The 13,887-nt window shown below is 35.0% G+C and overlaps 2 protein-coding genes across 2 annotated transcripts in view; one reads left to right on the forward strand and one right to left on the reverse strand.

The window, feature by feature from the left end:
• The window catches only part of LOC131900904 (zinc finger protein 431-like), a 239,187-nt gene that overhangs the window by 152,782 nt on the left and 72,518 nt on the right, over positions 1 to 13,887 (reverse strand). The window lies entirely within an intron of this gene.
• LOC131900881 (zinc finger protein 658B-like) lies at positions 11,196 to 13,148 on the forward strand. The gene is made up of 2 exons (XM_059252207.1): positions 11,196 to 12,500; positions 12,585 to 13,148. Exons 1-2 carry the CDS (start codon positions 11,196 to 11,198, stop codon positions 13,146 to 13,148), a joined length of 1,869 nt encoding a protein of 622 aa, XP_059108190.1.

The following is a 13,887-nucleotide window of genomic DNA, read 5'->3' on the forward strand; positions in this document are numbered from 1 at the left end:
TTCAGACTCAATTTAAAATGTCTGTGCACAATAAAAAGCAGGGTGGTGAGGCCACGTACCCAGGTTGTAGAAATTGCCATGATCTGCTGGAATAACAGACCCTCTCAATGTAGAAAAGGAGAACCTAAGTTTTGATCTCTCTGTAAAAATTCATGGTCTCTGCATCTCTGTTTGAGGACATTTTTTTTAACCTACTTTCTGGTCTCTGAGTGTGATAGCAGGGAATACAGCTGCTGCTACCTTTGCATACAGAATAGTATCAGAAAAATTAAACTTTAAGGTAAACTTCCTGGCAAAGCAGTCGTGGCACATACTTTTAATCCCAGCACTCTAGAGGCAGAGGCAGGTGGATCTCTGTGAATTCCAGGCCAGCCTGGGCTACAGAGTGAGTTCCAGGAAAGCCTCCAAAACCACACAGAGAAACTCTGTCTCGATTAACCAAAAAATAAAATAAAATAAAATAAAAAAAATAAAAAGATAAACTTCCTGACAGGATCCATAGGAAAGGGGAAGAACAGATGGCATGTTCTCAGATAAATGCTTAAACAAGGATGGGACAGATTGACATTCCACACAAAAGTGCTTCATTTGCAGAGCTCTCAAAAACTCTTACAAAAACTATATTTTTATATTTTCTTATATTTTTGAAATAAATTCTTTATTATCACTGTCATTTCTGTTCTACATCCTGATTTTAATTCTTTCCTGACTCTTTTATTTCCCAATATGACTTTTCTACATGACTTCATGATCTGAAGTATTTATAAATTTTCTGATATTAGAGATGAATATTGAAACTCAATTCATACTGAAGACAACTTCAGATGTTATCACTGAGAAAAGGCACATATTTCATCAAATGTTTAAATGTTGGGCACTTTGATCTCATGAAAGTGTCACAACATCCTCCCTCTTAATGTATAACATTTGAAAATTGAAGATTGATTACTATAATATAGGGATTTATTTAGTTAAATACTCTTTTGTGGGGCAAATAAGGACTCAAACCAACGTAACAAAGAAAATTTGATTTTTTACTTCAGAGTCCATTGAGTTTCAAGGATGTGGCCATCAGTTTTTCCAAGGAGGAATGGGAATGCCTGGACACATCTCAGAGGGATTTATACAGAGAGGTCATGTTGGAGAACTACAGCAACTTGGTTTCTGTAGGTGAGAATAAATTCTTTCATGATTGCAGCTTAGTACTAGGAATGTCTAGCAACTTGTATTAGTATTTGAAATGTTTTCTATCAATGAATTCCAATTATTTCTACATTTTGGTGAGTGTAATAGTGACTGAAATTTTTCATATTTTAAATTTAAATGGCCTTTTAATTTAGCCTAATAGTTCCTTAAATCCAAGTATTTGCAGTCAGTCAGTCAGTCACAATAATTTGTGAATACAGTTGGATTCCAACAGTTTTGTTTTTGTAACGGGTAAATAAAGGAAAGTTGAATGTCTACAAAATGAACATTAAGTTTTCTAAAAAGTCTACAGAAACTCTCAAGTTTATACTAAAAAGACTCCACTTATGAGTCTTTGTTCATGTAATTTCATATCCACTGAGTATATGCATGTGTTAGATGTCAACACTTTTCCACATCGTGTTAAGTAATTTTCATATCTCTCTTCTAATTCACAGGCCTTTCTGTATCAAAACCAGAGCTAGTCACCTGTCTTGAACAGAACAAAGAACCCTGGATCATGTACATAGGGGAAGTAGAAGGTAGAGACTCAGGTAAGTTGGAAGGAAACTGGTTCATTTGTCAAGTACAATTAAGAAACAAAAAATTACTTCATTTGCATTAGCCTAGCTCCTAACTAGAAGCGATGCCTGAGAATTTCATTTAGAATTGTGTACTAGGATCAAGCACACAGAGAATTTTACATGATTCTCCCTTATTTATTCAGAATAGTGAGTAGATAAAATTTAGAATGCCAGTAGTAATTTGACAATGTTTGTGGTGCTTTATTTTGTGTTCCAATAAATGCCTGGGATTTTTCCTATATTACAGTGATTCTCATGTTTTTCTGTATTTTTTTAAAATTTTTACAATATTTCTGGATCAATTTATTGTTATTTCTTTTACCTCTTGCATACCATCCCTTTACCACACTCACCTAATATCCTGATTCCCACATCCCATCTCATTCTCTCTATCAAAGAAGTTACTGAAAATATATTAAAAAATTGAGGAAAATTTCTGCTGGCCAACAATTTCTGAACACAAGGCTTTGAATATGATTGATATACCCTGGTGTTACTCAATTAAAAAAATGGTTTTCTGACTCCTAGAAGCTAAGGACTGCACATGTTCTTGTCAAAAAATTGTGACTATTGTTCTACTTTCGACTTTACAAGCTGAGATTTTGTCTGTCTTGAGTTTCTGTGGGTTTTGGCCTTGCTGTCATGGACTTGGTGATTATATTGCCATTATTCTTATACTATTTGTAAACTTCTTCCCTAGAGTCATTTACCATTTTTTGTCTTTATGTTCTCTCTGCATCCATTTATTCATATGTGCCTGAACCCTGATGCAAGGATTAAGATAAAGGAATGCCAGGTAGGGATTAGTTCTCCAAAATCTTCACATTAAGTTTCTTAAGTGAAGGATGAGTGATGCACAAATCTAATGATATAATAATATAGCATTATTTGTTGTCACATGATTTCAAGTTTGGGTATTGGGTACACCATCACATAGTAAAGACATTAAATTGTTTTTAGGTATACACAAGTTTTAACAAGATTCTACAGAAGTACAGTTGTCTATGTTTCTTCAAAAGATTTCTCCAGTGTTCCAGAGAGATAAAAATACTTTCCTGCAAATCTGAATTGCAGAGTTCAATCACCAGGACAAAGACAGTGGAATGAGGTTTCTCAAAACTACCATCCAATCATATACATGCCCATATACATAGAGTCAATAAATATATAAATAAAATTTTAAGATTATCAAGAACAGGCCTATAATCATAGTAACTCCTCTTTTTATTTGCTCTTCTACACTACTCTATCATCACTTTAATGACTTTATACTGTTTTAATTTCTCGTTTTTTTAACAGTGATGTTTTTAATTATCCCTTCTGTTGAAAATCCCAACATCCGATTTGGCCCATACTAGCTAACTAAAAACTCTGGAAAACATAGAGACTAAAATCTTAAAAGCTAGCATCCATAAATTTGAGAAAGTATGCAGTATTTGTCTTTCTGGGTTAAGTTACTTAGTATAATTCTTCTCAGTTCCATCCATTTACCTACAATATGTATAATATCAAAAACAAATGAGTGAATTTCTTAGCATAGAACCTAACAAAAATAAATCAAATGACATAAATAATTTATTATGTTGCATATTCTAAAGTTGAACAGAAAGAACAATAAAAAAATTCAACTTAAGAAAGCCAAATGAATACAGGAAAGAATCCCTCCAGATAATTAGAGAAAAACTGACACCAATACATTTGCAATTATAGGACAAAATGGAAAATTTCCATTTCAAGAACACTTGAAAATAATTGTCTACTAGGATCAAGGTGGCTTCATCAAAGAGATGTTAATAAGAATCAACTTAATTAATCAATACATGTAATACATTAGAAGAACAGTCTATGAGAGCCCAAATGATCTCTTCATTAAATTCAGAAAAGGCTTTTGACAAACACACCACTTCATTATAAAATTCAACAGTAGGAGGAACACATCTACATATCATAGAATATGTTTATTGCAAGTAATTACCAACATAAACATTTTAAATGGAGAACGCTCAAAACAGTTCTTCTGCAAATGGGAAAATAAAGGATTCCCACTCTCTCCATACCTGTTATATATTATGCTTGAGGACTTATGTGTCAGTCTAAGATGATATGATATTCAAGGGCATACAGGTAGGAAAAGAAATGTCATAGAATCCACATTACACATAATATATATTTTATACCAGAAAATTTGAATCAAGATTCTTATGCTTGGTGCTAAGGTTACTGCTAGTCTCTCTTTCACCTATTGTACTGACTTTCCTTCCATCATAACTGAAAAATTTTCCCAAATTTTTGTTTCCCAATTCATAGTGTCCCTCTATCTCAAATCTCTAATCAAAGAATGATAGACACCTATTGAATGCTGTGACCAGGAGAATTGCCATCTGCCATGGGTTATCCCTGTTAGTGCTTGTCTAATGCAAACTGGTGAGACCTGAAATGATATAATCATTAACAATAAAGCTGGACTAACATTCTGAAGTTATATATTTTGTATGTATACTTGAAAAAATATTTACATAAATATGTAACTGTGACAATTATCAACTGGAGGTTATATTATTTATTTGAAGATATGGGAGGATTTGGAATAAAAGTGGCAGGGATAATGTTAAAATGAAATTATATAATTATATTTAAAATAATTTACACTTAAAAAGAATTTTTGAATTTCACATGTAAACTCTGAGTTATGATATTTTACTTTGAAATACAATTCTACCTTTCAGTCTACTTTGAAAATATAAATTTTGTTCAGTAGGTCTTTTATGAATGTGGTGCTTCTTGGGGGACAGAGTTTCTCTGTGTAACTGTCCTGGCTGTCTAGACCTTGCTCTGTAGTCCAGACCAGCCAGGATTTCACAGAGATTTGCCTGCCTCTGCCCCCAGAGATCTGAGATTAAAACCTCTGTGTCCTGAGTGCTGGGACTAAAGGCATGTGTCACCACTATCCAGCTTGCTTTTTTGTATTTTTGAATAGAAACTTATTAGCGATCTAAGACTTTGCAAAATACACATTGTAATGCACTCTGGCCACCATTCACTGTCTGCATTCAAGTCAGTGAAGAACACTTTAAGAAAAAGTCAGACTGTGATTCACATCGAAGGGCCATCTGGGATAGTTCTATCAGTTAGTTACACTAGGACAGGACATAGTGAGGCCAAGATCAAGGTTTACTTTGCTGACAACTAGTTTTACAGAGTAGAAACCCATCCATCTTAATGTTCCCCAGGACAACGTTGCCTAGTTGACGCTATTGGCATTTTTTTATTGTCTGGACATATGATTTACTTTTCTCACCTTTCCTCTTTTTTGAGACAGGGTCTATAACCATGTAGCCCTAGTTCACCAGGAATTGAATATGTAGATCAGGATGGCCTAATAACCATAGAGAATCACCTGCCTCTGCCTTTCAAATGCTGAGATGAAAGGCAAGTCTTTTATCAATTTAAAATATTCTTAGGCAGCTGAAAAATTGAAAGACCTATAGATAGACTGAGTGTCACTCTATTGGAGAAAATTTATGTTGTGTCTCAGTATGTTAAGTGTCAGTTCACTTTTTCACATGTAAAATAGTGGTTTGGTTTAATTCAATCTTTGATTATTTTTAAATATAACAAAATTAATTCTTATAAGATTAAATCTTCCATATTGGAGTTTTACAAGACAAAAAAAAACAGAACAAAAAAAAGTCACAGAACAAAAAACAGAGAACATTCTCAATAATCCCATAAAACCATTAAATTAGGAGTCATAATTTTTACACAGAAAATTTGAACGAACCTGTGCAGTCCCTGTGTTTGTTGCTTCATTCTTTCTGAGTTCATATGAAATCCCCCCATGTTAATTTAGAGGGCCTTGTTTTCTTGATATTTGCCATCCTTGTGGCTCTTACACTATCTCCACCTCCTCTTCTGCAGGGTTGCCTGAGCAATGGAGGGGAGGTATTCGATAGAAAGATCTCATTTAGAGTTGAGTGTTCCAAGTCTCTCTGACTCACTGTAGAATTTCTGGCAGTATCTCGATATTTTTGTATATTCTTTAGGAGAAACTTTCCCTGACAACATGTAAACAACACACTGACCTATGAGTATTGCAGAATGTCATGAGGAGTCATTTTATTACTACAAATTTTCTTTCTTTAGATAAGCAGTATGTTGTTTTATCCTAATTCCATGGGCTTTCTAGTATCAAGTTTATGGTCATCTAAGAAATGTCAGGTATGGTATCCATCTAGAGAAATGGCCTTAATTCAAATCAATTATTGGTTACTTGCTCCATCAATCTTTGTTCCACCTTTGTCCTACCTTATCTTGGTGGCAGAATACCATTGAAGAAAATGGCTGTTTGGGATGAGTTGGCATATGTTTCTGTTGAAAATGCAGAAATTGTTCTTCTATCAAAGAAAATAGGGGTTTAGTGCTCTCTGTAGGCACTAGGCCTATGTCTCAATTTTCAATGATTTATATCATTATTGTCTTCAGTAATTAAACTTTATTTTCAGTTCACAGAGAGGAAGGGGTAAAACTAGCAAATCCCAGGCACATTTGGGTATATACTTTGGTCTACTTCGCTAACATTCAATTGTTTGGAACACAATTTTTATAATGAAATATGTCTTAGATTATAAGAGAGTGATATTTTGGACTCTGATTCCCCTATTATTTAGCAATATTTTTTTGATATCTTTCATGTATACTTCTGGAAGTTCCTACTCCATTTTGTTTCAATGCTACACCTCAAATGACATTAATTTTTATCAGTCTCAACCTGTACTCCTGCCTAGAACCTCATCTCTATTCACCCTATGCTATCTATTCAAACTTGTTTATTCTATTTTCCTTCCTAAAGAAGGTATATCTGTTTCATTCCCCTTGTGCTTCTACAGATTGTAGCTTTGTTATCATTGTCTTCATGGCTCTTATCCACTAATAAGTGGACCATGAGTGAGTAGAGTCAATAGCAGAATGTCTGATAAAGGTCTGAGGATGAATTTGGGACATAGGACATGGGGACATGGATGCAGAATTGATAATGTGCAACTAGTGTATTTGATTCTCTGGTAAGGATGGCCTCTGTTTGAAGAGAATTACTGCTGTAGTTTCAAGTAGGAACAAATCAATGAGTTAAGAGATGAAAATTTGGATGGGGAAATCTGTGTGATCCTTTTTAGATTAGTGCAGGAGGGAAGAAATGTCTTCAGAAGTTGTTGGGTTTTCTTCCAAATCTGGGGATGAGTCTTGGTGGATAGATTTAGAAGAGCAGAGAAAGAGGTGAAAATCAGCAATTTGCCTCCCTGCTTCCCTTCCCAGTTGGGTCCTTGGGTCTTTGTTTCTGCTTGATTTGGAGTGTGGGCAATTCAATCAGGTATAGAAGATAGGTTCAGGGGTGGGTTTTGGGATACTCTGACATAGGGAAGGATGAGGCTGCTGGAGTTCTGCTACAGAGCTTGGGCTGAATCTGTTACATTGGAGTTAAAGAGCTATTGTGAGAGGTGAAGTCCTGGAGTTTACTTCTTACCTGGCAGGAGGGCCTCTGGAGTTCCAGGGAATTCCTGCCAGAGTTGTGTGCTGAGATCAAGAAAGGTTGTGAAAAAATGGTGTTAGAATTGGAAGATGTGTTTTAACCATTGGAGATGAAATCACAGGCAGCAGGGAACCTACAGCATGCCATTTTATCAGAGCTGAAGATGGGACTGTGGGATTGGATGAAGAAAAGAAAAAGTTGAGGTGAAGGTCTACAGTTAGTAAGTATATCTGCTGTTCTGGCTGGAGTTACCTGGCAGTCTTAAATACCGTTTCTTGTCCCTTGTTTTCTATTGGTGTGCATGTTACGAATCATTTCCTACCTTCTAATTCGTAAAAAAAATTCCCTTCTACTTCAATTATAGCAGACAGTTTTGCTTACTACTGTAGTCAGTATCAGCCCTTATTCTCTTTAGAATTGCACTGTCCCTGGCTCTTTTGGTTAGTTCCTTCTCCTCTGAAATCAGCTATTATTCTAATGGGCTTTCCTTTACATGAGACATTTATTTCCCTTCTTCATATTTTATTTTATTTTTTATAATTTATTTAATTTTATTTTATGTGCATTGGTGTGAAGGTGTCAGATCTCCTGGAACCGGAGTTACAGACAGCTGTGAGCTGCCATGTGGGTGCTGGGAATGGAACCTGGGTACTCTGGAAAAGTAGCCAGTGTTTTTAACCACTGTGCCATCTCTCAAGCCTCCCCATCTTCATATTTTAATGCTCTTGTTTTGTTTTGTATATTAACTAGTGCTTTCTGTGTGGTATTTCTTTTTATATTTTTGCCTATTTGGTGTTGTGAAGGTTTCCAGTATCTGCAATGTTATGATTTTCTTGAGTTTGGCAAATTTGTCTTTCATCATCTTGGGGAAGATTTTATCTATGCCATTGAGGTAAGATTCTTATCTTACACACACACACACACACACACACACACACACACACACACATATACTTTACTATAGTGTTGATCATTACCTGTGTAATATTTTTAGTGCTATATTTAGAAATACAAATATATATGTGTCTGTTTCTGATATGCAGTTAAATTGTTTTTCTTGTTTTTATTGAGTTTGATATTATATTTGCTATTTTCTGTCTTACTTATAAAGCTTTATCTTGATTTTTTTAATTATTTTCCTGTTACAACTTCACTTTCGCCTGAGTTCTCATCAATAAATCTATACTTTTCTGGAATTTTTTTGAGACTGGACTGTCTTCATTTATGTTTCTGTGTTTCTTACATCACTCAAGTTTTTTAGGTTCTTCTCATTAATTTTATTGGGCTGTTTGTCTAATATAAGCACTTTGTCTACTTTAATAGTGTTTATCATAGTTCTTCCATCTTCTGTACCATGGCAATTATGGATTGAAGAATACTTCTATGAGAATGATAGACTTTGGGGGTGGTGGTAAATGCTGGCTTTATTCTTTATAGTCTATGTGTGATTTTCTATTATTTTGATTAAACACCATTACCAGAAATGTGTAAAACTAAAAGTTTCATTGGGCTTAAGGTACCATGAGAATAAGACTCCATTATGCCATGGGATGAAGTCAAGAGGCAGTAAGGTGACAGAAAGAAAAGATAACATTGAAATGTCAAATTTCAAGGAAGAACCTGAAAGGAAGCTAAAGATAGTGTGTATTTCTTAAACTTCAAGCTCCTAACTCAGTTCCACATTTTATTCATTAAGCCCATACTGTGAGTCAAATAATGTGGCTACATGAAAACAAAGTTGTCAAGTGTGTGACCTTTAGGAACATTGTTATTCAAACTAGCATATGTAGTGATCACATTCTGTGATCTTGTGATCAAAATTAGTCCTGTGAACTATTTTGTAATTTCTGTCTTCTATGCACAAAGAAGACTTACCAGACCACAATAAGTACATGGAAGCTTATTGTGTAGGCTAGATATAGCATTGGTGGTGGGGTGTCAAGTAGGCACAGGGGCTGAGCAAAATTGCAAGAATGGCATCCCATTGTAAGGGTGAATGTAGGAGTATTCTGGACAGAGATAATCAGTCTAGATATGGGCACATAGGGTAAAATACAGATTAGAACCTGGGATTGGTGAGGTTACGTGGATGAGGGGATATTTTGGAACCACCAATCTGAGAACAAGTATTAAATGTATGTCACCAGACTGGGATCAAAAGTGCTGATGATATGCATGAAGGAGAATTGGGAAGTATTCTATGCTCTCTTGCTAGGGACAGAAGAAAGCCAGGGTCCTGCATAATGTTTGTAAGAGTTAGCAGTATAGGTTGAAGTTTCTATATTGATCATGTGTTCAAGAAATGACACAGAGTTTATTACTTATGCATTTGTTGCATGTGGATGAGAGGATATGTTGGCATGGACATACTTGCTCACTCTTATGTAGGACAGTAATAATTCAGAGTAGATGGCAGCCATGATTGATCAGGTTCTGGTGTATGCCTACAGAAGGGATCAGGGGCATTCTCTCTTTGTGGGAAACAATGAGGGGGGTGCAATACAGGTTGTTCTGTTAAGTAAAAAGGCAAGAAGTGGATGTTCCCAAGGAGGAGTAGAGTCGACAAAAAAAACTATGATTTCTTGGACTATGATTGTGTCAGCAGAAATAATCATAGCAGGGAATACAAGAGACATGTTTCCAATTTACATATCAAGTTGGAGAGAGCTTCATTTTTTTCCCAAAATTATTGTGTAAGTTTGCCTGTTATATGTCTTCATGAATACCAAACATTGCATGAATGACACTAATTTTTATAAGCACATTTAGTTCCTACAGTCAAACTTAGAAAATTTCCTACTATACAGCATTGATAGGTTCCACAAACTGCTGTCATTTTATGCATTATATTCTCATATTGTTTTCAAATCATTTTACAAATCAAGAGTTTGTTTTAATTTTTCCAGATATGTCATATTACCAGACTCAGGAGGTTTTTCAACAGAAGTACAAACAAGATTCTTTACAGGAACAAAGAGCAGGCTTAGGTGAAAATTGTGGTCTTGACGTGTTACATACAAGGAAATTCTGGGATTTTCATGGTGACAACAGAGACTCTGAATTATGTTTCAATGAGAATTATGTTTTTGACAAAGATACCAAAGGTATTAGTTATGAAAAACATCAAGAACCCCTAGTGTGTCCAAGCAGAGCACACTCTGTGAGAGTTACAAGTTCAGAACCAAGTGATTATATCAAAAAAAAATTCACACCAAGCATGGACACCTGGCTATTCTCTACATGGGTATGTGAAAACTTCACAAAGGGACACACAGTGTAATAGTTCAATTTTTTTGCAATATTTTTCAAGTGTGGTGGGATTAAATGGTACTCCAAAAGTCCCTGAAGAAAGGAATGTTTTAAGCACAGAAAAATATTTAAATCATCAGCAGTATGCTATTTCCTCTACTCAAAATTTGGCAGAGTTTCCAAAACAATTACTTCCACTATGTGTCAAATTCTACAGTTTAGATCAACATAAATATTTTAAGAATAAAATGTGGCATAATATGTACCATAGGGAAAGCACTCTTCAAAATCCCTATATATTAAGTGATGTTAATAATGACCTTGCTAAGTTTTCTTTGCTAAACAATTACCAGAATAGTCAGTTTGAAATACCTTTTAATGGCAAGGACTCATGGATTTACTCTACTGACGACATAATTCCTAAAAGTTCTCAGATAAATACTTGCTTGACAGTTAATCATTCTGAAAACCATGCACATCAAAAGATTTTTGATAAGTACTCAAAGACTTCTTTGCACCAACATGACCATATCAAAGAGAAGCATTGGACAAACAATCAAAAAGACCAAATTCTTTATGAATTCTCAAACTGTACTCAGTATAATGGAACTAATACTCAAGATATTTATGAGAGACAAACAGGTGATGCATGTATGAAGGTCACAATTGAATACTCAAATCTAGAGATTTATAGTATAAAGCATACTGGAACAAAATTTTGCCAGGTTAAAGACTGTAATGAATTCTTTGATTTTAATTCAAATATAACTCAAAATGTTTCAAGTCACAGTACAGAAGAGAAACCATACAAATGTAATGCGTGTGGAAAGTCATATAAAAAACTCTCATACCTTCATATTCATCACAGAATCCATATTAGAGAGAAACCTTATATATGTGATGAATGTGGAAAGTCCTTTGTCCAGTCCTCCACTCTTCAATGTCACAAGAGAATCCATACTGGAGAAAAGCCTTATAAATGTGATGAATGTGGAAAGTGCTTTAGGAATGGCTCATCTCTTTGTGCTCATCAGAGAATCCATACTGGAGAGAAACCTTATAAATGTGATGAATGTGGAAAATCCTTTGGCCAATCCTCTGAACTTAAATGTCATAGGAGAATCCATACTGGAGAGAAACCTTATAAATGTGATGAATGTGGAAAGTGCTTTAGAGTTGGCTCATCTCTTCATGTTCATCAGACAATCCATACTGGAGAGAAACCTTATAAATGTAATGAATGTGGAAAGTCCTTTGTCCACTCATCCAATCTTCAACGTCACAAGAGAATCCATACTGGAGAAAAGCCTTATAAATGTGATGAATGTGGACAGTCCTTTTTCCAGTCCTCCAATCTTCAACGTCACAAGAGAATCCATACTGGACAAAAGCCTTATAAATGTAATGAATGTGGAAAGTGCTTTAGGAATGGCTCATCTCTTTGTGCTCATCAGAGAATCCATACTGGAGAGAAACCTTATGAATGTGATGAATGTGGAATGTGCTTTAGAGATTTCTCATCTCTTCATGTTCATCACAAAATCCATACTGGAGAGAAACCTTATAAATGTGATGAATGTGGAAAATCCTTTGTCCAGTCCTCCACTCTTCAATGTCACAAGAGAATCCATACTGGAGAAAAGCCTTATACATGTGATGAATGTGGAAAATCCTTTGTCCAGTCCTCCACTCTTCAATGTCACAAGAGAATCCATACTGGAGAAAAGCCTTATATATGTGATGAATGTGGAAAGTCCTTTGTCCAGTCCTCCACTCTTCAATGTCACAAGAGAATCCATACTGGAGAAAAGTCTTATAAATGTGATGAATGTGGAAAGTGCTTTAGGAATGGCTCATCTCTTTGTGCTCATCAGAGAATCCATACTGGAGAGAAACCTTATAAATGTGATGAATGTGGAAAATCCTTTGTCCAATCATCTAATCTTCAACGTCATAGAATAATCCATACTGGAGAGAAATCTTCTAAATATAATGAATGTGGAATGTGCTTTAGAGATGTTTCATCTCTTCATGTTCATCACAAAATCCATACTGGAGAGAAACTTTATAAATGTGATGAATGTGGAAAATCCTTTGTCCAGTACTCCACTCTTCAATGTCACAAGAGAATTCATACTGGAGAAAAGCCTTATAAATGTGATGAATGTGGAAAGTGCTTTAGGCATGGCTCATCTCTTTGTGCTCATCAGAGAATCCATACTGGAGAGAAACCTTATAAATGTGATGAATGTGGAAAATCCTTTGTCCAGTCCTCCACTCTTCAATGTCACAAGAGAATTCATACTGGAGAAAAGCCTTATAAATGTGATGAATGTGGAAAGGGCTTTAGGAATGGCTCATCTCTTTGTGCTCATCAGAGAATCCATACTGGAGAGAAACCTTATAAATGTGATGAATGTGGAAAATCCTTTGTCCAGTCCTCCACTCTTCAATGTCACAAGAGAATTCATACTGGAGAAAAGCCTTATAAATGTGATGAATGTGGAAAGTGCTTTAGGAATGGCTCATCTCTTTGTGCTCATCAGAGAATCCATACTGGGGAGAAACCTTATAAATGTGATGAATCTGGAAAGTCCTTTGTATAGTCTTCCAAACTTCAATGTCATAGGAGAATCCGTACTGGAGAGAAACCTTATAAATGTGATGAATGTGGAAAGTGCTTTAGGCATGGCTCTTCTCTTCATGTTCATCATAGCATCCTTACTAGAGGTAAACCGCAGAAAAACTAAAAATGCATCAAGTTGTCTACCCATTGCTCTTCCGTTAAAGATCATCACTGAACTCGTATCTGAGTCAAGCCTTATAAATTTAAAGAATGTGAACATTCATTTACCACATCCTCAACACTTCTTTATCTTTCCTAACCCATACTGGAGAGAAACTTTACAATTACGAAGAATATGGAAAATGAAGACATCAGAAAACTCATTAGAAAGAAATTTGAAAAAATTCTATAATAATTATCAACTCTCTTTCAGTATCATATATTTATGCAATAAAATTTCCTTCTGAATTTGTGGAATAAACAAATCTTTGATCAATATTCATTCCATAGACAGTATCACAAACATCACTTTAGTTAGCCCTACACTTGATGTGAATTTGGAAGTATTTATTCAGAAGTAGACCTTATAATTACTAAATGCTTATTGAAAAATTAGCTATGCATATTGCTTTATGAAAACATTTATTCTCATTATTTACAGTGAGTTCTTGTTTGAAAACACTAAAGCAATAGCTTTGTGAAACAGAAGAATTCTTGCTAATAGATGATTAATGACTGCAATACAAAGTCCAAGTAGCTAAATAATTATTTTATGCAAT

The sequence above is a fragment of the Peromyscus eremicus genome, unplaced genomic scaffold, assembly GCF_949786415.1.
Source record: "Peromyscus eremicus unplaced genomic scaffold, PerEre_H2_v1 PerEre#2#chrX_unloc_1, whole genome shotgun sequence".
Classification (NCBI taxonomy): Eukaryota; Metazoa; Chordata; class Mammalia; order Rodentia; family Cricetidae; genus Peromyscus; species Peromyscus eremicus.